At 40.6% G+C, this 27,039-nt stretch overlaps 1 protein-coding gene across 3 annotated transcripts; it reads right to left on the bottom strand.

Moving 5' to 3' along the window:
* Nucleotides 1–580: 580 nt before the first annotated feature.
* Nucleotides 581–26,790, bottom strand: UBE4A (ubiquitination factor E4A; the record flags this gene model as incomplete). Of its 3 annotated transcripts, none has more annotated exons than XM_084251475.1 (19): nucleotides 581–1,044; nucleotides 2,791–2,948; nucleotides 5,264–5,411; nucleotides 5,982–6,162; nucleotides 7,027–7,201; nucleotides 8,012–8,125; nucleotides 8,239–8,339; nucleotides 10,093–10,280; nucleotides 11,285–11,417; nucleotides 13,231–13,535; nucleotides 15,581–15,701; nucleotides 16,736–17,069; nucleotides 17,999–18,190; nucleotides 18,389–18,591; nucleotides 18,815–18,995; nucleotides 19,484–19,636; nucleotides 21,258–21,370; nucleotides 22,244–22,417; nucleotides 26,670–26,790. In XM_084251475.1, the coding sequence occupies 19 exons, from the start codon at nucleotides 26,788–26,790 to the stop codon at nucleotides 918–920; spliced, it is 3,222 nt and encodes a 1,073-aa protein (XP_084107601.1). In that variant the 3' UTR covers nucleotides 581–917. The 3 variants fall into 3 exon arrangements, with proteins under 3 accessions (XP_084107601.1, XP_084107602.1, XP_084107603.1); XM_084251476.1 differs by having other exon boundaries at nucleotides 18,836–18,995; XM_084251477.1 differs by lacking the exon at nucleotides 8,012–8,125 and having other exon boundaries at nucleotides 18,836–18,995.
* Between the last annotated feature and the right edge of the window lie 249 nt (nucleotides 26,791–27,039).

Genomic DNA, 27,039 nt, shown 5'->3' with positions numbered 1-27,039 from the left:
ACCAATATAAGAAAGCACATGGTGTATATCTATCTATATTGATATACTATTGACATCAGTGTTTTAAAATAACATTTTTCATGGTTACAAAATTTGTTGTCTTACTCTTCAACTCAAGCCTAGTCCATTTTGCAACAGATTTCCATAATATAACATGGGCCCAAGAGCCTCCTTTATTCTCTTGCCTCAGAATTTTTTCAATAAAGTGTCAAAACTGCAAGTTTGACTTACTAGTCTTCCTAAAAATAACGTAGGGCTAAGTTTTCTGTGATAATGACAACCCCATGAGAGAGTGTTTGTCTCTGAGTGTCTCTGAATTAGACACAGTATTAAGAGCTACCAACAGAAGTTGCGTAAGATTCATTCTTTCCTCCATCTAATCTACCATCTTATTCAAAAATCTACTCAGACATCAAGGTAATTCTTTAACATTACAGAGCTGTAACAAGGAAAAGGGCTGAGGTCATGAGGACCTTGATAACACAGGACTTCCTGATGATATCAGCTGAATGATGTCAGATGAAATATATGACATCATATACTTAAAAGCAATGCTCACCAAAGAAGTCTGAGTTCTTAGAAGAAAAATAGTAAGGTGGCAGGAAGTCTTAGTAATTGAAGTTAATATAAGGTAGGAAAAGGAAGAAACAATAGGAAGAGAGAACAAAGGGTAAAAATTAGCGATGATTTCTAGACTTGGTGAATCTATACTAAGTATAATTTCCTGTAAGCCAGGAGAGCAATGTAAAGTTCTTAGGAATCTTAATTATCATAATTTGAACAAGAGCAGTTCTTGAATTTAGTGGGGGTGGAAAAAAAAAAGAAAAAGGTAAAGAACAAAATCATAAAGCGAGAAACCACAAACAACTGTTTATCTACACTCTGGGGTTGGTTTTGGTTTGTTTAGTTCACAGTATTTATTCAAGTTGCTCCTTTTGTTGTTTCCTCTCTGCGAGCCATCGTTGGATTTTTTCTTTGAGTTCTGTGTTTGGCCGGATCTGGTCCATGGTGAGGGGACTACGGTTAAAGGGATCTGTTTGGTCACTGGGACAAAAGAGAGAAAGGAAAATGGGGTTATTTCTATAAAGCCTACATCCTAAGCCAAAAATAGTATACCTGGACATCTCACTTTAAGACCGAAGCTACTGAGTGCATTATAACATTGACTCATGTACTGACTTGAAGTTAGAAAGAATGTGATGAGAGTGATTCACATTTTTTTCATTTTCTTTAAAGAATATCCAGCTTTGTCTCTCTGCTTCTATACAAACTTTATCTCAACATGGCTGTCCAGATATATGATCTGATTTCCCTTTACATTCATGTTAGCATTAAAGAGCTATTTGTAGTTTTAGTAATAGATTCTCAGAAACTGTTTAACATGTTAAAGAAGAAAGTCTTATACACTGACACTTGATTTAGTTAGTTGATTGTTATATCAACTTTATATATTGTTATATATAAAGTAAATGTACATTATGATTTCCTACAGGAAAAGGATTTGTAACAGACTTTAAGGACTGATATATCTTCTCTCTGTAGTCTGAGGCCATGACAAATATAAATTTTCATTTGACACATTGGAAAAGACATATCACCTAGCAAGGCAGCTTGCATGTAGTGAATGCGTAATGCCAAATGCCATAAAGCAGAAAGATCTTTTCATATTTATAATACTTTATTTCCTTAAATTTGGATAAATTTATATAACTGGATTTTAAATGGGCAGAGCCTCTTAGCACCTATTTCTATCTAAAGCTTAAAAGAGTGGACAGGCTAAGGAAAACTCATGGTCATCATGGCCGAGTACAGCAGCAGTAGAATGTGGGTTAACTCCTATGCTGAATACAGTGTAAAACATGAACTAAAAAAACAAACTATTGCTTTCTATTTTTACAGCTAAAGTAACATTGAAACAACTTGAAGTTAACTTATATTTGAGACTGATATGATTTGATATCAGTGATATGTAGTGATAGTTTGATATGTAGTGATAGTTATTCCTTCCTTTCTTTAAGGAAGGAGGAGGTAAGATTAGAGCCAGAATTATTTCTTTCTTTCTTTTTTGGGGGGAAGATTTATTTATTTATGCATACAAGAGCTGGGGTACAGGCCAGAGGTGCAGGGGGTGAGAGGATTCACCAGAGACAGAGTAAAAAACAGAACAGGCAGACTGACTGAAATACACTGCTGAGGGGAGCAGTGGGCGAGGCAGGAAAGGTCTGATGCGCCATGTAGGTTGCTCTGTGGCCAGCTGGGGATTGAACTCGTGCTGCAGAGGCTGCGGATTGCTTCATTAAGTGTTGTGCTTAACCCCCTGAGCCACCAGGGAGGCCTAGAGCCAGTATTTCTTAACAGGGTTTCTTATTTTGGATGTTTAAATCTTTAAAAATCAAATGACATACCTCCATCAAAGCCTACTCAACATATTAATAAATCAACAATACGGGACACTTATTAGGTGCCTAGTGCTTTGTCTAGGAGAAAAAGATGACAGTAGGGCCTCCCTGGTGGTGCAAGGGGTTAAGACACAACCTATAAAACTACCCACATGGCGCAGCAGACCTCTCCTATCTCGCTCGCTGCTCCCCTCAGCAGTGTATTTCAGTTAATCCGCATGTTCTGTTCCCCACTGTGTCTCTGGTGAATCCTCTCACCCCCCGCATCTTGGCCTGTACCCCAGTTCTTGTATGCATAAATAAATAAATCTTTAAAAAAAAAAAAGGAAAAAGATTACAGCAAACAAACAAACATATGTGTTCTTGAGGCTGATTTTGGAGGCTGGTATACCTGAGCAAATGTCTGGCAATGGTGGATCTATCCACAGTGACTCTGGAAGACGGAAGTACCACAGGGTCAGACATCAGGGTGCTCATGATGGGATCCAGGAACTCATCACAGGCATCTGCATATGTCTCCTCTTCCTGTTGCTGCAGGTCTGCTAGAGACTGAGCACAAAACATCAGTTAAGGTGAATTTACAGAGCAATTGAATTCAGAATGCCTAACAACTATACCTTCATCATTAACAAACTTTACAGGGCTTCCCTGGTGGCACAAGGGGTTAGGACGCAACCTATGAAGCAATCTGTAGTCACTGCAGCATAAGTTTGATCCCTGGCAGGGAGGTGACCCACATGGCGCAGCAGACCTCTCCTGACTCGCCTGCTGCTTCCCTCAGCAGTGTATTTCAGTCAATCTGCCTGTTCTGTTCCCCACTCTGTCTCTGGTGAATCTTCTCAGCCCCCATACATCTGGCCTGTACCTCAGTTCTTGTATGCATAAATAAATAAACCTTCAAAAAAAAAAACTTTACAGTGAAATGACAATTGTCAGATTTATTTTCTCAAGAACAAGTCGAGATGGACATTGTAGGAGCAAGTTTGGCATTCAGCTCCAACTCTGAAAATTCTATTTGGCTCAACTGCTAGAAATCATGACTGGAAATGGGTATAAATGTTAACAGGCAAAAAAACCACTTCACATATAACATCCTTCTGGCAACAGTCCTGTTTTAAATGTCATAATTCAAAAAGGGAAGGGGGTAAGAAGGCTATTATTTGCATAATTATAATCACTCAAGCAGTTCCTGGTTTAAAAACAAATTCTGGTTTTAGGTGCAAATAAGTGTAGGAATTTAAAAGTGCCTTCAATGTTTGATTCCTTCATGACTCTAGATCCTCAGGGACCCAATGAGATCAGCTCCTCAGAGACCCATTTGCCTAAACTTTAGGAAAGGATGAAGTCCAACTCAATAAATAACTCAGTAAAGCAGAGACTGATATCAATAGGTTTTCAAAGACCCAGTGCCAGGATTTTTTTTCTTCATAATTATTAATAGAGTTTGTCATACACCAACCAAAGGGATTAGATGGAGACAATAGAATGTTTATTTTCTTTTTGAACCCCCTTCACCTATTTCTCTCTTCCCTCACCCATCTCTGGTATAGCAATTTAATCTTTAAAATATGTGGCTATTCCAGTATAAGCCAACTATCAACTACAAGTATAGAGAACAGAGAATTAAAAATCACTGAGTAAAAGCTACCAATCTTGAATTTTATTCTAAAAAGCTGTTCTGCATTAAATCCAGATTTTCAAATCTCTTGTAGTAGAAGCTTCTTAAATCCATTTTCTGTCCTCACCCTCATGTCAAAAGAGCAGTATTAATTTTCAGTTTTTTTAAAAATAGATTTATTTATTCAATGAAGAACTGGGGTGTAGGCCAGAGTTGAGGGAGGTGAGAGGACTCACCAGAGACAGAGTGGGGAGCAGAACAGGAGGATCCTCTGAAATATACTGCTAAGGGGAGCAGTGGGCAAGAGAGGAGATGTCTGCTGTGCCACATGTGGGTTAGCTCCCTGGCTGGGGCTCGAACTCAGGCTGCAGTGGTGACAGCACTGAGACTTGACTCTGAGGCCACCAGGGAGGCCCCAAGTTTGTTTTTTTTTTTCTTTATGGGACCCTCACTGGTGGCCGGGGAATGAACCGGCGCTGCAGAGGCTGTGGGCAGCCTTGCAGCCCAGCGCTCAACTGCTGCGCCACCAGGGGAGGCCCCCAAGTTTTATTTATTTATTTTTTGAAGATTATTTATTTATACAAGCACTGGGGTACAGGCCAGAGGTGAGAGAATTCACCAGAGACAGAGTAGGGAGCAGAACAGGCAGAAGGACCGAAGTACACTGCTGAGGAGAGTAGCGGGCAAGACAGGAGAGGTCTGCCTCACCATGTGGGAATCTCCCTGGCCAGCTGGAAATCAAACCAGCACTGCAGAAGCTGCAGACCGCTTCACAGTGCTGCACTCAACCTGCTGTGCCACCAGGGAGGCCCTTTTTTTTTTTTTTTATAAAGATTTATTCACTTATACAAGAACTGGGGTATAGGCCTGAGGTGCAGGAGGGTGAGAGAAATCACCAGAGACAGAGTGGGGAGCAGAACAGGCAGACGGACCAACAATACTGCTGAGGAGAGCAGCGGGCGTGATAGGAGAGGTCTGATTCGTCATGTGCGTTGCTCCCTGGCCGGCCGGGAATCGAACCTGTGCTGCAGAGGCTGTGGACAGCTTCATAGCACTGAGCTCAACATGCTGTGCCACTGGGGAGGCCCCAAGTTCTAGTTACTGACTGATCAGAAAGAACCATCTCTTTGTATTTTCTTACAGCAAAGTTCCTTTCCCCTCTCAAATAGGGTAAAAAGCAGCATAGCTAAGTTGACAATGTGTTTTTTATTGAATATGTTAATAAACATATAACCCTCCTGCTTACCTTAATTCTCTCTGCTAAGTTGCTGAAAGCTACAATCATATTCCCGGGCTTATTTATTTTCTTCAAGACTCGGACTGTCTGTGCAAAAAGAGTTGGTGAATAGGAACGTCCATCCTTGGGTACAGTGGCACAGAAATTCTCCTCATCCCTAGAAGGTCAGCAACAGAGAAAAATGAGCATCAGAGGGTAAGTCAAGGAGGGAGATAATGGAGGGGAGAGAAATAGGTTTCCTGTCACTTCTATGCTGGGTGTATGTGTGTGTTGTTCTTTTTTTTTGGCAAGAGAAAAAACAAGATAAAAAACAAGTTTAATAAAAATATGCATACCTCCCGTATACATGGGAGAGAAAGAGAGAGACCCAGTAGAAACTGAGTAACTCCATGAATGTCATTTCGATAAAAGAGTTCTTCTTATTTTTAGGAAGAAAATCTAGCAAGTATCCTTGGCTTAGAGAATACTGTTTTCCAAGCAATGGCACAACTAGTAAAGTTTATCTTTTTTGCACAGATGAAGGCAAATGTTGGAAATTCTAAACAATGTTCCATAGGTCATATGAAATCTTGTAACTTAAAACTACAGAAGACCCCTTCATCACCAACTAGAGAAGAACTGCTTCTTTCCTATTTTCACATAATTGCCACCTAGTTATTCCATTATCACACCCCCAAATTAAAACATTCACATCCCCTTTGGCTCGCCCAATTTTAATCTCAGATACCCAAGATTTAAGTAGATGGTGCAGATATCTGATACAAGTTGCTGGGGCTTGAAGTCAAATTCACTGAAGTCCTTGACTTTTAAGGCTCCCATCTTGGGGCCCACCAGGTGCTGCAGGAAGTAGTTCAGCATGGAGATGATGCGCTCGGCCAGGAAAGGATGCACAAAGAGTGATTTAATCTCTGGAAAAAACCCAAGGTTTGTGAAAACTTAATCCATTAACAATCTTTTTCTTATTATGTTTTAGAGCTTTACTTGAAGACCTCTGGGGTCAACTAGTGTTTAAAATTACATAACTAGGGCCTCCCCGGTGGTGCAGCGGTTGAGCGCTGGGTTGCGAAGCTGCCCGCACCCTCTGCAGCACCGGTTCAATCCCCGGCTGCTGGGAGAGGGTCCAACATGGCGCGCAGACCTTTCCTGCCGCCCGCTGCTCCCCTCATCAGTGTACTTCGGTCCTTCTGCCTGTTCTGCTCCCTGCTCTGCTCTGGTGAATTCTCTCACCCTCCCGCACTTCTGACTGTACCCAGTGCGTGTATAAATAAATAAATAAATCTTAAAAAAAATATATATATAACTAATATATTTTCATTGCAGTGTTACTAGTAAATATAAATGAAAGTGGATTAACAAAATACAAATCTACCACCCAGAAATAGCATTGTTAACATTTTGCTAATACAACCTTCTAGTTTTTCTGTCCATATTTACACACACACATTACTAAACAAAATGATTATTATATTTATACATATTTAGTAACTTTTTTCATAAGCTTTATCACAAATGGCTTACCATTGCAGTATATATATATATCCCTGTGCTATCCAATGTGGAAGTCACTGGCCATATGTGGCTATTTAAAGTTAACATTTCCCCATTCATATGTCAGTCATGGGCATTATTCTTCATGAAGTTTCTTTAATGGATTCACTTCCCTTGCAGATATTGCCACCAGAGTCTGAATTCTAGTTCCAGGTGGGCCTAGTTTTGCACATGGAGCAATCTTGACCCCTACTTTTTTGGGAAAGCAGTACTTCATTTCTTACCTGATGTCAGAAAGGCAAGGGTACCGATGGTTTCATTGGACATGATATTATGGAAACGTGCCAGCTGTCCAAACATCTGTAGACCAGCCTCCTTCTCTCTGCGGGCTTCTGGACTCAGACTGTCCCATTCACCTCGGTCCTTCTCAATTTGTTGAATCTTTATCTTGCTCAAGTACTGCAGCAACCAGAGGTGGGATGCAGTGGAGAAGGAAGGAAAGATAATATAAGAGGTTCTATTTAAGATCTAGTGCACTAAAATGGGAAAACCAGGGACTTTATAAGAGACAAGAGCTTTATTTTTCCACATAGGGCTAAAGCTTAAAATAAATTGTGGGGAAGAAAAAAAAGAAAAGATATTGTGGTTCCATCTAGATTTGTTTCTGCATGGGTACATTTATGGGTAATTCCCCTAGAAACATTATGTAAGAGAGAGGAGGATAAATAGTGTAATATACGAAACCAAACAAATAAAAAAAAGGCAGTGAAAATAAAAATTCTTCCTGAAAGATGGTGGGAAAAAAACCCCAGCCAGGGACTCTCTGGCGGCACAGGGGTTAAAGTCGCAGCACTATCAAGCTGAGCCACTGTGGCATGAGTACCATCCCCAGCCAGGGAGCTAACCCACACAGTGCAGCAGACCTCTCCTGTCTTGCCCACTGCTCCCCTCAGCAGTGTATTTCAGTAGATCTGCCTGTTCTGCTCCCCACTCTGCCTCTGGTGAATACTCTCACCCCCTTCATCTCTGGCCTACACCCCAGTTTCTGTATGCATAAATAACAATAAATCTTAAAAAAAATATAAAGGAACAGTATCTATCAAGCTCATTAATAGCAAGGTTGGCAATACATCATACCTCAAAAATTTCTGGTGTCCAAAGCTAGTAAGGAGCATAAGGATTGCTCTATTTTGATTAAAGGATAAAAAGCTTGTACTGACGAAGATCTGATGGTGGAGACGCAATACAATGTGCTTTTCTTTCTTTTACCTGTATGGCTTCATCCAGAAGGAATATGGCATCATTCATTAGCAGATTAAGAAATCGGAGGAAAAGTGGGGGATTCATGGCTTCTAAATTCTTAGAGGCATAATCAGCCAAATCCTGTAAATCCAATCCAAGAGACAGTCATTTTAGTATTGAACCACAACTCACCGGGACTTATCTGAAGCAAAACTCAGATAACTCAACTTTGGTTTCACTAAAAACTTTCTCACCTTAATGCTTTCTCGGTATGTATCTGTTCCCCACATGTACCTCAGAATGGGATACATGGGACGGCGGTAATTAAACTTCTGCTCAAATTGATGTGGGTCTCCTGGAATGAGGTAAGAACAAAAGCCAACAGAGGTGGTGCTGTTAGAGAAAGGGTAAGAGCTAATGTCTATTTGTAGCCATTTTCTCTTATTCTGCATGTAACAGGGCTGGGAGTTTATACAAGTCTGGAGTTGTAGCCAGTGTCTGCTTATTTCCTTGCTTACACAACAAGAGGGAGACAGATGTAAAGGATATTTTACACAGAAATGAACAAGGACAAAGTTATACAATAAAAACCAAGGGAAACAAATGCTTTCATAACTAAATACAGAGCACTGATCAGACTGAATAAGGCCTCTGAGCTGAGCATGTGGCAGATGGGACAGCCATATGCAGAATGGGATACTAAGTAATCCCCACATTCTTCACAGATAATATTCCAACTGGGTAGCCAACTAGTTAATCATTATTTTGAAAAATCACATAAGGAGCTAAAAACCAGAAGAGTGTGCTGCTTTTGACATGTAACACTATCACTAGAGCTCTATAGGTTAGGTAACCATATTAAAGGAAGAACATGGATTTAGAATCAGAAGGCCTGGGTTTTCCCGCTTGATGCAAGTCTCTTAACCTTTTTTAACTTCCACTTACTCAGAAATAAAACAGGAATTATAATATATCCGCTACCATTACAACCCTTAGGCTGTTCAACCTCAGTGTTGTAATGGTCATATGATAACTGCAGTGACTTACTGTGCAACTTCTTGTGTATTATGAATACTTACATGCACTTAATTATCACTTTAATCCATTTACAGATAAGGAAACTAATGTTCAGAGGTAAACAAGTAAAAAGTCAAAATGTAAAGAGGAAGTTGGTAAAATGTTATATATTCTTTAAATGTCAAATACATCTTTATCATTGGATGGTAGGAAATCCACTTTAAAAAAGTCTTAAATAACTGCTTAACATACTTTGTTTACTAGCTGAAATGGTACTATTTACTCGAACATAGCAGCTCAAGCATAGGTCTCAAAAGGCCAAAGTGAAAGGCATATTGTCTGCTATTTTTCTTAATCTAGTAAGACTGTGAGCCACAGTTCAGATAAGAGTATCTCAATCAGCACACTGTCTCATTATCTACTATTCTGCAATTTTGAAGCAGAGAAAAATAAAAGACCCAGCTTTTAATTAAATGACCTAATTTATGATTTTATCAAGCAACATAATAAAGTTGGCAAGACTGTTTTTTTTTTTTTTAGGTGACACAAGCTAAATGGTAGGCATTATGTCACAGACAATAATTTTTTTTTAAAGACTTTTTTTTTTAAGATTTATTTTTATTTATTTATACAAGCACTGGGTACAGTCAGAAGCGCAGGAGGGTGAGAGAATTCACCAGAGCCAGAGTGGGGAGCAGAGCAGGCAGAAGGATTGAAGTACACTGCTGAGGGGAGCAGCGGGTGGCAGGAGAAGTCTGCGCACCATGTGGGACCCTCCTCCGGAGGCCGGGGAGCAGCCGGGGATCGAACCGGAGCTGCAGAGTCTGCGGGCAGCTTTGCAACCCAGCACTCAACCGCCGCGCCACTGGGGAGGCCCCAGACAAATAATTTAAACTGTTGAGCAGATTAATCTTACTCATGGGTAAGGTAGGGATAATTTAGCAAAATAAAACAATGCAAAAAAGCACTTACTATCAAGGCAATAGCAGCATATATTCAATAAATGATATCTGAGTACATTTTTTCTGACAAATACTGTTCAAGCTAAGAGACTCTATTAGTATCAGCTTCTCAGTTCTGGAATGCTTTACCTGTAAACTCAATGTCCACAAAAACCTTGATTAGAGCTTCTGCAAGGTGGGCTGCATAGGGAAAGTTGCAGAATACACGTTTCCGGTGAAACACACTAGATACCAAAGGATTTGGGGTCTGATCTAGGTGGGGCATCACTGCTTCCAACACCTCAGCCAGTTTGGCCCTCAAGTGGGGATTCTTCATCCTGCAAATAGGGCAGAAAGTCAGCTGAGCAGGTAGAAAGCGTTAACGCCCAAATATATGACTGTCCTCTTCACATGAGGAACCAAAATATCTATACCACCATTAAGGAAAAAAAAATTGTACAGTCTTAGGTCTATCAATTTTCAGGGAATAATGCAGGGCGCACCATTTAATTGCTGAGATCACAGCTTACAAAGTACGAGGGTATTTAAGTTTCTGTTTAATGCCTAACCATTTTGTTACTTTTCTATAAAAGTACATTATTTACTGTTTACTATTCCCTCAGTTTCATCTGGGATAAACTTGCTTTTCCAGCCTTTCAGAGGTTAAGGATCAGATTTATGTATTACTCTACCCTGCTTACAATGTGGACCATAAATACTTGACTGAATTATGATTTCTTATTAGGTCTGCTCATCTTAGTGAAGGATTGGCTTCTACCCTACGTCTCACTGACATGACTCAGGAAATTGTGGATGCATTCTCTTCTTGCAGATCTTCTCTTATGTAAACATTGTTTCCTTTGGCTTAGACCCTGAAAAATCAGAGAAGCAACTCTACAGGTCACAATGAGTATCTTCCTTTGGGACAAAGAACTAGAACTATGAGTGAGAAGACTTGAGATCAGAAAGCATATAAGTTTATTGCTCATTCAATTCAGAATTTCAAGAGTAAACTTGTTATGTAATTGTTAGATCATTAGCACCTGCCAGTGGTTAGGTTTCTGGCTTTACGGTAACTACTTTAACCAGGGAATAGCAGTGGAATTCCCATCAGGTACCTTATATGCAGGTTCAAATTCTCTGTGGGCAAAGTCCTTTGCTTATTCCTCTCGAGAGTGGGATTTTTGGCTACCCATAAGGATGGTCAGGTGATTCATTAATGTTAACACAACTTCTGAAGGCAACCCCTTATGATTCAGGCTTGTTTATTCCTTGGTTTAGAAGTCTTCTGAATATTTTGCAGCTCTAAACAGTGACGGAGTCAAGCTTTCAGCACTTTTACCTTTCTATACTTCCAGTGAAAATGGTGATAAAGTGAAGGACATGTTCCAGGGAATCTGCTGAGGTCTCCAAGATGTCATCGGCAAAACGGCGAAGAAAAATGAGGAAATCACCCAGATTATCTGCAAAAAATTCTGAAAAACACTGGAATTAGACAAACATCTGTCTCTTTATACTGAACACAGTACATTTTAAGTCCCTCCCTTCCACCCTGCTTAGTGAAGGATAAAAAAACAAAAAAATGTCTTGTAGATACTAGGAATACCAATAATATATAAACTCTTAAATCGTTTTATTTTTATCAAAGCACTATAAAGGACCTCCCTGGTGGCACAGGGGTTAAAGTCTCAGCGCTATCAAGCTATTGTCAGCCACTGTGGCCTGAGTTCTATCCCTGGTCAGGGAGCTAAGCCACATGGCGCAGCAGACCTCTCCTGTCTTGCCTGTTGCTCCTCCCCTCAGCACATATTTTAGTAGATCTGTCTATTCTGTTCCCCACTCAGACTGGTGAATCCTCTCACCCCCTGCACCTCTGACCTACCTGAGTTCTTGTATGCATAAATAAATAAAAATAAATCTTAAAAAAAAAAAGCAGCAATATAAAAATTGTAATGATACAAAATATGGTTAACACATCAGTACAGTTTAAGGAAATATATTTTTCACTCTCAGGGTTAACTGTGGTTTAAGTAATTCTTTAGATGTATGAAGAATCTTGAATAAAGATAAATATACGAGATGACTATAGTCACCAATCTCCTGTCCTCCAGTTGTTTTAGCCTCCCGGTATTTATGTCTTTGTGTGTTCCCTCCTACACTCTTCCAGGAAAGAAGACACACCCTGAGGCATATAGAAGTGATGGCACATCATTGTGTGATTAGGTTATTGCTTCCATTTTGGTTACTTTTTCTGGGAAAAGTCAGCTGCCACAGTTGAGCAGTAATAAGACCAGTGTGGCCTGGAAAAGAGGCCAGAAAGCAACTGAAGTCTGCCAACAGCTACTTATTAAGCTTGTAGCAGATCCTCCAGCTCTAGTCATGTCTTCAGCTGCCTATGGCCCTGTGTGACAGTTTGGCTGCAACCTCATGAGATCCAGAGTCAGAACCGTGCAGCTAAGCCACTGGATTCATAACCCACAGAAACCATGTGAAAGAATGTTTGTTGTTTTAAGCTTCTGTAATTTGTGTTACATAGCAGTAGATGCCAATACAGTGATCAAGAAAATATAATCTGGGCCTCCCCGGTGGCGCAGCGGTAGAGCGCTGGGTTGCGAAGCTGCCCGCGGCCTCTGCAGCGCCGGTTCGATCCCCGGCTGCTCCCCGGCCACCGGAGGAGGGTCCCGCATGGCGCGCAGACCTCTCCTGCAGCTCGCTGCTCCCCTCAGCAGTGTACTTCGGTCCTTCTGCCTGCTCTGCTCCCCGCTCTGGCTCTGGTGAATTCTCTCACCCTCCCGTGCTTCTGACTGTACCCAGTGCATGTATAAACAAAACAAACAAACAAGCAAACAAATAAATAAAGAAAAACATGCCTATTAAAAAAAAAAAAAAAGAAAATATAATCTGATTTGATGGCCAACAGTATCTACCAGTCCCCCAAGCCCCCTCTTCCCTTCTGGTTTAATCAAGAGGAGATGATTTGTTTTTTGAAGAAAAGTACAGAGAGATATAGATACATTTAAAAATCGAACAAAAGTTATGATTAATTAACAGTTCTGAAAACTCTGCACTAAATCCTTTGAAGACTATTTTCTGATAGCTCTCGTAGTAGGGATACAAGGCTGAGGAACAAGCTGTCAGCTCCCCCATACTCTGACAAGTAGATATTATTTGAGGTGTTTCTCCCAAAACAGTTGACTAAAGAAAGTATTTTGAGGATTTAACTTCCAAAGTCATTCAGTTAAACTTAGAAGGCTATAAATAGGAAGTTCCAAGGGAGAGCTTGCTTACCTGGCACATAACCCAAAGAGCTGTAGCCATCTGGCAAAGGAAAAGTTAGCTCTATTGGCTGTGAGCCCTCATTGCCTATGGCCAGTTGAACTAACAGAACAGCCATGGACACCTGCAAATTGAGGCAGTTTTGTAGCATCTGTGGCTCGGTCATGGCTGTCTTGGTAGAGAGATAGATGGTCATCAGTCGCTCAAACTGCTCCCGGAGATTGTCAGCAGCAGGACTAGAACTTTGCTGAGCATCCCGCCAGGCAACCTGAAGCCGATGCAGATTTTGGTTTATTTTTACCATCTGATCATGCAACCTGCCGCAGGAAAACAGAAAAGACTGGGTAAGGGAGGCTCACAAGGGGGCGTTCATGTAGACTGTTTCAGAAAAAAAAAATCCTTATTTACTTAGTCTATTATTCTATTTTAGAATATAGGGAGCTGCAATTGTAATGACACAGAAGGCATTCACAAAAGTTATTGACATGACAGAGGCAGGGGGCAGAGCACTGGGAAAATATTACTAAGTACTCAACATAACTGAACATAATTACAAATAGCAGCCTTCAGCTGAAAAGCAGCACCCAAAGAACAGTACCTGGGTTGTGCAGGGTGTAGACTGGGCAGTTATGTAAAATGACTATTATGCTAAGAAGCCCAGCAGGGTTAAGACACTCTGCAAGTACAATGCTGGTAATTTCATAGAATTATTAGAGTAATTAGACTAATCCTAACTATAGTTAATAGAGAACTAAAGCTTATAAAAAGGGACTCCAAGGGACCCTCCCTGGTGGTGCAAGGGGTTAAGTCACAGCACTGTGAAGCTATCCGCAGCCACTAGAGCACAAGTTAGATTCCAGACCAGGGAGCTAGCCCACATGGTACAGCAGACCTCTCCTGTCTAGCCCACTGCTCCACTTAGCAGTGTATTTCAGTCAATCTGCCTGTTCTGCTCCCCACTCTGTCTCTGGTGCATCCTCTCACCCCCTGCACCTCTGGCCTATACCCCACTTCTTGTATGCATAAATAAATAAATCTTAAAAAAAGGGTACTCTAGATTAATAACGACCGCATATAAACTATCAGCCACTTGGGATGCAACCTAAGAGCCACTCCCAGTCCTTTATTGTTCAATATAAAATTATTTTTCACAGAGCCAAATGTTCTCTAATGAGAGGAAGACCTATAATTCAATGTTATGGAATCTGCCTACTATGATTTATAGGCATCTCCTTTGGCCCGGTAGATAATGTCTAAGGGTCAGCTAGCTCATACTGGAGAACTAGATAACATTCATTTTTGTATTTGAATCTAAGTGGTTGAACAGGTTCAGCATATCCTGAATTATCTGTTGTCTCACCTAAAATGTCAATGACAGGCATAGAAAACTCACTAAGACAGACATAATTTCATTTTTCCAGGAATATGCTGAGTTTTGAAAAATGCTCTGTGTCAATTTAAGTATCCTGAAAAGGCATTAAAATTCCTATCTTTAATACCCCTCCCTATAGACTATAGTATTTTCTTTTTTTTTTTTTTAAGATTTATTTATTTATGGATACAAGAATTGGGGTACAGGCCAGAGATATGGGAGGTGAGAGATTCACCAGAGACAGAGTGGGGAGCAGAACAGGCAGACTGACTGAAATATACTGCTGAGGGGAGCAGCGGGCCAGACAGGAGAGGTCTGCTGCGCCATGTGGGTGGCTCCCTGGCCGGGGATCGACCTTGTGCAGCAGAGGCTGTGGACAGCTTCACAGCGCCGTGCTTAACCCCTTGCACCACCAGGGAGGCCCCTGAGTAACTATTTTCTCCCCTTAGCTAAATCCGAGGGGAGAAAATCATAGAATGACATATGTTTAGCCAGAACCATTTCTGGGAGCCATACATTCTTGTTTTCAAATTTCACATATCTGGAATCTATCTTTTTAGAATTTATCTTTTGATAGATCTGTCTTCTGTGAGTCTACTGATCTGACTGGAATTCCTTCTAAATATTTCCTTAATTTTGCCAACTTTGGCTCTAAACTATTAGATAGAGCTGTCTTTTCTCATCCAAGAGCAAAAATATAAATGTCATATGAAAACAACTCCAATTTCCAGATTACAATAGAAGGCAGTAAGTTAAAAATTTGTAAGTGAGAGAAAAATTCTAGCATATCTTTAGTTTAAAAAATTTAACAGATCAAAAACTTAAGAAACATTCAAGTTATCTGTCAAAGCTGATTAATGTAAACATAAATGAATGCATCTACTGCCCTTTTCCTATGTGAGCCTTAAGAATGAGACTGTAAGACTCTCTTTCACCTTTTGGTTATCAACACAACTAATACTTCTTTCCTAATGCCATCAGAGGAGTTACCTGTGAAATCCCAAGTACAAAGTGTATTCTGTCAGAACAAGGTTCTCTGTTACAAGGTTGTAGTTCTGGGGAAACTCTGGTTCCTGTACAGCTGGGATCAAACAGGTTTCTTTGTCCAAACCTCAAAGAAGTTAAAAGGAAGAGTAAATGGCTTGCCAAAGACATCTATCATGATTTCCAAAATCCCTCCACTCAAGTTCAACTTCCATACCGCTACTAGTGATACCTTCTTTTTATTTTTTGAGTAGTATCTTCTTAAAAACAAATCTCATCAAATTAATACTTTCTTTTTGCTTCTTTCTATGAAAAGCAGTTAAAATTCTTCAGCTTGACCATGAAATCACCAAAAGTTAAAAGGAATGACAACACCATAGATTTTTCCAAGTCATAGACAATAGATAACTTGCTATCTATTATGTGTTTGTATTTAAGATTATTTGCCTTTGAGCATATATTACTTTTATAATTAGGAGAGTTATAAAACTGGGAGGGAAAAAAACCAAAATCAAGTGATTCTTTTTGATAGAACAATGAATGATTTTCTTCGCACTTTTCTGTATTGAGTTTTCTCCAACTTGAGCCCAGTCTTCCTTCCTACTCTCATTTCCTGCCATGTCCCATCTTCTTTCTTCTAGTCACATCAAACTTTTCTATATTTTTGAATCATTATATACCTTTGGTTTATTTGCCTGATGAACCCAACTCAGCTATCAAGACTCAGCTAGGAAGATCTCAACTTTTACAGAATATTATTTATTCCCTTCTCTGTATTCTCACAGCTTAACCCTACCCCACATTTTATGGTTATCTGTTAATATCTCTGCCTTCTTCCAGAGCCTTTGAGTTCAAAAGAACAGGGACTATACTTTATTCATTTTTTTGAATGACTATCCAAGGTTGCCAAATTCAGGGAGAAGGTTTTATTAAATCACAACATATAAAAAAGACCAGATTTTTTAAAAAGTTATCTTTTTAAAGGTTAAAATAGCTTTTCTTTCTGCCTCATCTTTGAGGAAAAAAGGCACCTTTGTGAAGAGTGGATGCCTTGCACATCTCTCTCTGTCTCTGTCTCTCTCTCTCTCTCTCTCTCACACACACACACACACACACACACACACACACACTCAGTTTTTGAGAAGCCCAAATCCCCCCTACCTCTCATGTGTACATTTTTTATTTTTCGTTCTTCATCATTCAACTCCTTCAGGGCACAGTAAGTGGGATTAAAGGTGAGGAGCCGAGAGGATCTGGGTTTGCAAAATGGCTGGCATAACTTCAGGAGAGCAGCACCCAGATTCAGAAAGAAGGCATCCGAGGCATACATTTGGAAGAAGATTTCAGGCATCTGATTGGCCCAAATCTTGGTGCGGCCTGCATTTGCATGCAAACAGTTTCCAAGCCAGGACAAGATACAGTGTTTGGTTTCTGGAGAGAGCTGGAGTAAGTTCTTCAGCATCTGGTAGATCTTTTCATGGAACTGAGCCATGAACTGTTTAGCCAGAAAACACAACCACAGAACATTCCAGTTTCAAAATCCTAATATTAGTTACTCCCAAACCTTAGCCACTGGCAATTTCCAGAAGTATGCTAACCCTAATCTTCTTCCTCACTCTCCCTGTGTCTTATCCCCTAGTTCTGATTAAGAAAAAAAAAATTGGGTGGAGACATTTATGAGACATTTCCTGATGAGCTGCCAAACTGCAGATAGCATTACATAGCTTTAGAGTAGAGGTCGGTAAACTCTGCAAAGGGGCAGATGATAAAAATCCTGGCTTTGCATACCATATGGTTTTTGTAAGCAACTATTCAACTCTGTCACTGAGGCATGAAGTCAAGCCAAAAACAATACACATATGAACACACATGGCTGTGTTCAATAAAACTATTTATAAAAACAGGTGGCAGGCAGGATTTGGCCACTGCTATAATTTGTCAACCCCCACTTCAGTGAGCTGTGAAGATGGGGGACTTACATTATCCCAATACAACCACATATTCCCACTCATGTTGACCAGACCCCTACTATGATTTATTCTAAGAAGCCCAAACAGAGAGGACATAGATGGAATAAAGTAAAGGAACAAAACTGGTTTGTAAGCTGGAGTTCGTTCAGAAGATTTTAGGAACTGAGGCTATAAGAAATAACTTGGTGAGAAAAGGACAGCTGAGAGGAAGTGGCAGTATTACAGTGCTGGGCAAAGGATAGCGGCAGCTTATTCTCAAACACACAGGGCTTACCCTCTCCTCTTAGTGCATGCTAAAGAGAGGGCAATTCCTTCACATGATTATGGGAGAAAGCCAATCAGATCAATCTGCTTTCCCAAAGAGGCTCAAATAGCCTCATCTGCATCTGCATCTTGAGAAAACTATACTTAATCTAAGATCAGGGGGCTAAGATATCCCAGTAAACAGTTCCACCTGATGGATGTTGGCCTCCTGTACTTTGATTTCTTGGGGACTGGAACGAGATGGATTCAGGAAATAGCCGTGATTTTCTACCACACCAGGAGTCTTTAATAAGCAGGATATATTCAAGATCACTCCCAGCAAGGTCTTCTGGTACATCTGCCCATTGCTAAGGTCCTTGGGTTGAATATATTCTACGAAAACCTGCAAGAGAAGACAAGTTCTATTTATTCATGCTTAATGAGATAAAGGTGATGGGGTGAGAGAGACTCAAAGAATTGTCTATACAACAACCAATGTATCTTTCTTTTATTCAATAGATATTATAGTGCCCTCAGGATAGGGAAACACTAAGTATTAAATCCCCAGCGCAACTGAATAGATGCCATCTTTTAGACCTACCTTTGCCATATCCTTTTGTCTGGTGAAATAGAGAAGAATATCCAGATAAGCATACAATAGGATCTGGCAGAGCTCTAGATCTTTTATGCGGCCCAATAAAATATCAAACACTGGAATCATGACTTCCGGAAATGTTCGAACTTCCTCATCCAAAATCAAGGCTTCAATGACTTCTTCCAGGAACTCAGCCACATCTTCAAAATCTTACAAAAGACAAATAGTAGAGGGAAGGCCACATGAATTTTTATGTGCTTTTATATACTAGCTCTTCACTCTTCTGAGACTATTCCTAATGCTACTGGTGTTCAACCCTGAAGGTTGAGACGAGTGCCTTCTTTCTCAATTTCCACCAGAACCACAGTGGTTCTAAGTCTTTCTAGTGCAATTAGAGATTTAAATTTCAGAAATAAAAATGCAGAATCTTATAGATCTTGCTTATGTACTCACGGGCTCCTTGGATGGCTTCCAACATCAGATCTACCAGTTGTTCATGGATGTTTTGGTCAACATAGATCTCTGGGGTAAGGAGAACTGTTCGGGTATTGGACACAGTGAGATTTCTGCACTGCACTGCAAAGGGTAGCAGGTTCTCTGGAACTTTGGTAATCTGTAAACAGCATGAAGAAGAGGGAAGAGTCTAGCTTTATGACCTGTAACAAGGGTGGACACAGCAAACAGAATGAGAAAGACACTATGTCCCAAAACAATACTGTTCTCCTGAAGATGCCTGAAAATTCATGAGTTCATTTTTTGATTTAAGGAACCAATAATCTCTTAAAATTACAGTCCTGGAAACGATCAAGCTTAGCCTTTTCTATTTATATCTCAGTGGAAATGAATGTATCATTTTTTTTTTAGGGTGTGATTTTTTTGAGAGTAATAGAGAAAATAAGGGACACTGGTTCAGGAAGTGGACCCCAAGTCACAGAAAGAAGACTGAAAGTTTAGAAGACAAATAAAAGTGCTCTGATATACTGTTCCAGATATACAATGATATATAGAAACTGATATAAAAGACAATGACCCAACTCTGGCTTTTATGTTAAAGTCATATACAAGAGGAAAATGTAGTACTTAGTGGGGATTATTCCTTACCTCTTCCTTGGCTCTTTGGAAGCAGGAATAAAGGTAACAAAAAATATGCCTCTCCCCTGCATCTCGATCAGCAGAGAGATTCAATGTTGTAGAAGAAGTCATGTTAATCAAGTGGTTGCCTGGATCTTGAAGTAATAAGCGAGCAAAGATGGCCTAGTAAGAGAAACAATGAAAATGCTAAACATTTGTATTTAACCTTAGAAAACCAAGATGTAAAAGGTCATTTTGACAGGTTATTATGAGAATCACAGGATGCAGAGCAAAGGGGAAAAAAGAACCCAGTGTATTGTAACTTTAGATAATATTAGAAAATAACTGCATACATGTAGTTACCATAAATCAAGATCAAGTGTCTATTACAGCCTTGAACACAAAGTAAGCATTAAAAGAATATTTGTTGAATTGGTGTTGAGAAGCAACAATTATACACATATTTGAAAACTATTACTCTGTGTGACTGCTGACCTTATACAGTCTTATATAAAGATAAGTTAAATGTATCCAATTAAACTGTAGTTGTCAAGGGTCTTCCTTACCAAGCTTTCATTTCTCTAATGTTAATGAGAAACCTATAAGGTGAAATGCACTTTAAAAAAAAAAATTATTTTTATTTATTTATGCATATAAAAACCAGAGGTTCAAGGGGGCTGGAGGGGTGATAGGATTCACCAGAGACAGAATGGGGAGCAGAACAGGCAGATCTACTGAAATACACTGCTGAGGGGAACAGCGGGTAAAGACAGGAGAAGTCTGCTGAGCCATGTGGGTTTGATCCCTGGCCAGGGATCAAACTCAGGCCGGAGTGGCTGAGACTTTAACCCCTGCACCACCAGAGAGGCCCCAAAATGCACTGTTTAATTTAGGAAAAAACATAAAGAAGGAAGGGATGGCGCTTGCCCTTGAGAACTTAAGAGTCTAACAGGGGAGACAGACAGGAACATTAAAAAAGTCACTACATGAGCTTCTCCCTGGCTTCCTGAAGAGCCACCACCATCCTGAACGACTTAGTAATCATCAGGACCAGGCAGTTCATGACCAATTGACCGCTTTGGTGGAAACAAATGGCTACTGACATCCTTCACCCTGGGAAGGCAACAGTAACTAAGACAGAATTTCAGGAAAAACTAACTAGAATGTACAAGGCCATCCCCAATGTCATCTTTGTATCTGGATGCAGAATCCATTCTGGAGGTGGCATGACAACAAGCATTGGCATGATTTATGATTCCTTGGATTATGCAAAGAAAAATAAACCCAAACACAGACACGCAAGACTTGGCTTGTATGAGACGAAAAAGACCTTAAGAAAACAGTGAAAGGAATGTGAGAACAGAATGAAGAAAGTCAGGGGAGTGTAAAAGCCAGTGTAGCTGCTGGCAGAAAAAAGGCATAAAGATTCTGCAATGATTATACCTATGGTGATTGTGCAGATTTTTTAAGAGAGGATTAATAAATTAAAACCCTCTAAAAAGCCACACTTTGGGGGAGAAAGGGATGTTCTCACAAGAGATGCACAGATAGATTACTCTAGGAACTCAGAGGAGAGACTAACTTCTACCTGACAAGGCCTTATGAATAAGATGGAATTTCAACTGGATGTTAAAGGATGGGTAGATTTGGACATATGGTCATGGTAGGTGAGACAACTCCAAAAGAGGAAGACTACAAAGTGAGAGAGGGAGGTAAGCAAAGTCACAGCTGTTAGAAGAGGAGCAGAGTTACACTGTATGGCTAATTTTGCTGAGGGCGCAGGTAAGGAACAGAAGAATGTTACCTGCTCAACATTGTTCATATCAAGCCAGTCTTGATCTTCCAGGTCTACTGCCATTTCTTCTAAATACACACAACGACTGGGGATGCCATTCCCACTTTTCAAACTTGGATCACCTGGAAATGATTTTAATCAGTTAGGGTATGGATACTGCTTCTACATTATACAGACAACTCATTTTTGACAGCATTTCTCTTGAAGTTTGACTCAGAAACAGTAGTGATCCTGACACAATGCATAGTATCTAAAGATTTAAACTTTTTTACCTGCTAGTCAAAGGGCGTGGGCTTTGTTATACAGTTTATATGACTTTTAAAGAGTGAACCCCAGACACCAGTATTAACTTTGGGTTTAACAAGAGACAGGGCACAAAGGAAAAATATGGATGCTTCTTGGGGCTTTTTTCTGAATATTCAGATCTCCTTGGAGAAGAAAATGGGTTGGTTACCATTCCCTTTTTTTTTTTTTTTTAAGATTTTATTTATTTATGTATACAAGAGCTGGGGTAAAGGCCAGAGGTGTGGGGAATCCTCTCACCAGAGGATTCACCAGACACAGAGTGGAGAACAGCACAGGCAGACTGACTGAAGTACACTGCTAAGGGGAGCAGCGGGCGAGTCAGGAGAGGTCTGCTGCGTCATGTGGGTTGCTCCCTGGCTGGCTGGGGGATCGAATTCGTGCTGCAGAGGCTGTAGACAGCTTCCTAGGTTGCATCTTAACTGCTTGTGCCACCAGGGAGGCCCTCCATTTCCTCTTTAAGGTAGTAAAGGAGGTAGCTATATGGCCTAGTCACTATCAAAATGGGAATGAAAATTGTATTAGTGTCTAAATACTATTTTAGTTCACACCAGAGTTTCACTGAAATCTAAACCCTGTGTTCTAGGGAGTGTGGAGGATTTTTATAACCACGAGATAACAACAGGTTTCTAAGAGCAAGTCCCTAACCCAGGCAGAGTAATGAATAGAGTGGCTCCGAGTCTGTAACTCACTGTTGTCCAGAGTAATGAGGAAGATCCTTTGGATCATGTGATTGATGTTGAGTTGCTCACATATTTCCTGCTGTGAACGAAATGAGCGACTAATCTCAGCCACAGAGTAATCAAATTCATCCAGGCTCTCTGACACACTGTTATCTGAGTCATCTGGGCTAGCTGGGAGTTCATCTGCCAGAGAACATAAGACATAAACAGAGAGAACTAAGTATACTATCAAAAATAATAGATATAACCAAGACGATGATAATTTTAGGTAAAAACAAGTGAATTATATCATTAGTGAGCACCTCAAGTCAGGTCACTTTTTTTTTTTTTTAAAAGATTTATTTATTTATACAAGCACTGGGTACAGTCAGAAGCACAGGAGGGTAAGAGAATTCACCAGAGCCAGAGCGGGGAACAGAACACGCAGACCAATGAAGTACACTGCTGAGGGGAGCAGCAGGCGCGGCAGGAGAGGTCTGCGTGCCATGTGGGACCCTTGCTGGCGGCCGGGGATCGAACCGGCGCTGCAGAGGCTGCGGGCAGCTTCGCAGCCCAGCGCTCAACCGCTGTGCCACCAAGGGAGGCCCCAGGTGACATCTTAAGTACAGGATTCTGAAATCCCTGTATAAATCCTATGAGTTTTACAAAGTGAAAGTTTTATTTTTCCTACTCATTATTAATTATACCGCAGGCTGCCCAAAACAGTAATATTATCTTCCATACAGAATCCTAGTGGATAAAAAAATTAACCAACAGATCAAAATGCTTCTAAAAGGCTACTTCTTAATTTCAAGAGAACACATTTTGTTTGAATAATTCTAAATGTTACAAGAAAATATAATAAAAAGTCTCCTCTGAACCAATTCTGTAAGGACAACTACTTAATTTAAAAGTGCTCCAGATTATTTTTTCTCCTCTGCTGATGCTCATGCTTACTATTGTGATTTTTAGTTTTCAGTTTTGAAAAATGGGATCATTACCATATATGCTGCTTTTTAATTTTTTTAAGATTTATTTATTTACACATACAAGATCTGGGGCACAGGCCAGAGGTGCAGGAGGTGAGAGGATTCACCAGACACTGAGTGGGGAGCAGAACAGGCAGACGGACGGAAATACACTGCTGAGGGGAGCAGCGGGCAAGGCAGGAGAGGTCTGCCGCACCATGTGGGTATCTCCCTGGCCGGCCAGGAATCGAACCCATGCTGCAGAGGCTGTGGACAGCCTCACAGTGCTGTGCTCAATCTGCTGCGCCACTGGGGAGGCCCTATATGCTGCTTTTTAGCCTGCTTTAGAAATGTAATCAGCACTAACACCTTTCTCTGTTAGGCTGTTTATAGGACTACCTGTATTGCACTGCAATGTGCACTGTAATTTATCCTGTTACACTTTTTTTGGGTGCACTTATTATGAATATTTCTGTAGGATAAATTCACAGGAGAAAATTGCTGAGTCAAAAGAACTTCAATATTTAAAAGTTAACTTATACTACCAAATCACCTTCAGAAAGATTGCTCTAATTGACAAATTCACCAACAGTACGATAGCGCCTGTTTATATCTTCACAAAATTTCGTAAGTAAAAAACCATGTGGGGGGCCTCCCTGGTGGTGCAGCAGGTTGAGCGCCGGACTGTGAAGCCATCTGCAGCCTCTGCAGAGCTGGTTTGATTCTGGCTGGCCAGGGAGAATCCCACATGGAGCAGCAGGCTTCTTCTGTCTCCCCCTCTGCTCCCTTCAGCAGTGTATTTCGGTTGTCTGCTTGTTCTGCTCCTCGCTCTGTCTCTGGTGAATCCTCTCACCCTCCCGACACTCTGGCCTGTACCCCAGCTCTTGTATAAATAGAAATAAATCTTTTTAAAAAACCAGCAACAACAAAAAAAACCCACAAACCCCCCTCCCCCCCATGTAATAGGCAGCTCTTCTGCCAGCCTGTGACTATGCAGGTGTTTCTTTTCACAAACCTCTCCCTTTGCAGAGCAGCAGTGGCAGCTCTCCTGCCCATGTGTGACTATGTAGATGATTCTTTTTCTCTCTTTCGTAATAAACCTGTCCCTTCAAAATGTAGAAAAAAAAAAAATCAAACCAAAACAATAACAAAAACCCAAACTCTGTTTGTTGTTTTAATAGCGTTTCCATATTAGTGAGACAAGATTTTTTAATAATTTCATTATCCTATATAAATTGCTTGTTTATATCTTTTGGGCTTTCCCCCTTTGATTTGTTACTTTCTTATTGACTGAGTCCCTTTACTTTTTTATAAAGCAACTTAAATAGTGCTTCCCATGCTGAAGAACTATGAAAGCAGTGTTGTTCACTTAAAGCCATATAGGACTCTATCTGATTCTCTCTGCTGACAGAATGGTTAGTCTTAAAATCCAAGTACAACTCTCAGCAAGTAAGAGCTGCTTCAGTGTGGTGCGTTTATTAAAAGTGACACTAAATACAGGAGGTCAAAGGTTTTGGCGGAGTGCTAACTGTTGGTGAAAAACAGGTTAGGCCTGATGGCACGACAAACAAAGAGGGTGAGGGCCAAAACAGTAACAGAAGGGCAAGTACCTGATTGGTCCCCACTGCCTGGTGCCTGCAACACTCCCGACTATAGCCGGCCTTCTGTGAGTTTACAGCCAGGACAAACCTCCTGCCACTCTGTTCCTGCACTGTTAAGTCTTCTTCTGAATTCCAAGGGTGATAGGTGCAAAGAATCTATTTAGCAAAATCTTCCTCAACTATATACACACAAATTATATTTTCCCCAGAGACAGAGTGGGGAACAGAACAAGCAGATTGACCGAAATACACTGCTGAGGGGAGCAGCGGGTGAGACAGGAGAAGTCTGCTGCGCCACATGGATTGCTCCCTGGCAGGCTGGGGATTGAACTCGTGCTGCAGAAGCTGCGGATTGCTTCATAGTGCGTTGCTTAACCCCCTGCGCCACCAGGGTGGCCCTCCATTGCCTTATTTTTCCTAATTCTCATTCTTTTCTACAATCTTCTAACCCAAGGGTTCCCATTTGGAGCCTGTAGTTAAGAATTCTGGGCGAGATTTCAGAGACAGACCCAGCACCTACTCTTTCTATGACGTTAAAAAGTCAACCTTGCATTTACCTTCTCCTTGCTTCATCCATCACCCTGTCAATTGTCTTGCCCTTACCACTTTTTTATTCAACCCTAGTCAGTTAGCAAGGCCACAAGTCAACTACGCATCTGTTTTTGAAATAAACAAAATAAAGGGAAAATATAAACATGTCTCCTTTCCTAAAAATGACAAGCATTATTCTCTTTGGAGGGAGGAGAAGGGGAGCAATTTCTGGCTTCAAAGACTATGAGTTGCTTTGGAAGACTAAGGTTGAAAAATAGAGTTCTAATCCTCTAGTCTATATGTCTCCTCATAGAAAGATGCTAGAGTGATCTTAATTTTGGTCCTAGGTGAGGAAAACTATTTTTCTAATTAGTGAGATAGTCTGATTTTGTTTTTTTCATATTAAGGCTACAGGTAAGATTTCTAGAAGTCTGTCCTTTTGTAGCAGTAAATTTACAAAAGAAGTCATTCTGTGGAAGGGAAGAAGCATTTTGCTTAAGAGACTCTGAAATACTGGGTTTAAGACTATCTTATTATTTGTCTATAGGTCAAAAAGTTTTTTAAAATTTTTCCTTTTGCACATCTGCTTTCTACAGCTACCTGTGACTTGCTTTTTATATCTATACCTAAAACCTCAGTTTCCTATATGAAAAAGATTTAAGTAGTTTTTGCTAGGTGATTTTAAAAATAAAACAGCTTGGCAGCTTTGGAATCACAATTGCCATCTGTTACTATGGAACCATCCGTTATCTCATCTCTTTTTTTTTTTTTTTTTTTTTTTTTAAATAAATCTTTTTTTTTTTTTTTTTATAGAGGCATGCTTTATTTATTTGTTTGCTGGTTTGTTTGTTTTGTTTATACATGCACTGGGTACAGTCAGAAGCGCGGGAGGGTGAGAGAACTCACCAGAGCCAGAGCGGGGAGCAGAGCAGGCAGAAGGACCGAAGTACACTGCTGAGGGGAGCAGCGGGCGGCAGGAGAGGTCTGCACGCCATGTGGGACCCTCCTCTGGTGGCCGGGGAGCAGCCGGGGATCGAACCGGCGCCGCAGAGGCCGCGGGCAGCTTCGCAACCCAGCGCTCAACCGCTGCGCCACTGGGGAGGCCCTCTCATCTCTTTTTGTATTGGGGGTGGATAAGAAAAAGAGGACCCCAAAACAAAACCAAGACAAATGAACAACAACAACAACAACAACAACAACAACAACAAAAAACAACTTCTGCCCTAAGTAAGTAAGCAAAACACAACTTCTGCCCCAAATTTAATTCTACTTGCAATTAAGGACCCAAAGATTACTTAATTTGGGAAGACCCCATTCCAGGTTATCTCGTCTGCTGCTACTAGCTCCTCCACTTACCAGATTGCTGCTTCAGCTGCTCTTTTTGGATTGCTGCAAACTGCTTGGCATCAGCCAGGGAGCCAAAAAGAGCAGCAAAGGGGTTACTTGAGATGTTGTTGTTATTTTCCTGGTCTGTCATTTCACTTTAAAGTATCCTCCATCCAGGCCTAGGGGGAGGGGCTACAAAAGGAACAGGTATTAATGGCAAAGGGCAGATAACACAACAGCTATATTATATATCCATAGTTGTTTCTTTCCCCATTTCTCAAATACAATATATCTAGGAAGGCTTTGGGTAAGACTTCCCAATTCTTCAAGCTGTTTCAAGATTCAAGCCATTTTTGGTAAAGTGGACAAGGTAGCCTGATTTGGGGACAGTTAAAACCAA

Source organism: Talpa europaea, assembly GCF_964194135.1.
Source record: "Talpa europaea genome assembly, chromosome: 12".
Classification (NCBI taxonomy): domain Eukaryota; kingdom Metazoa; phylum Chordata; class Mammalia; order Eulipotyphla; family Talpidae; genus Talpa; species Talpa europaea.
The sequence above is the reverse complement of the archived record's forward strand: the minus strand, read 5'-3'. Positions and strand labels throughout refer to the sequence as shown.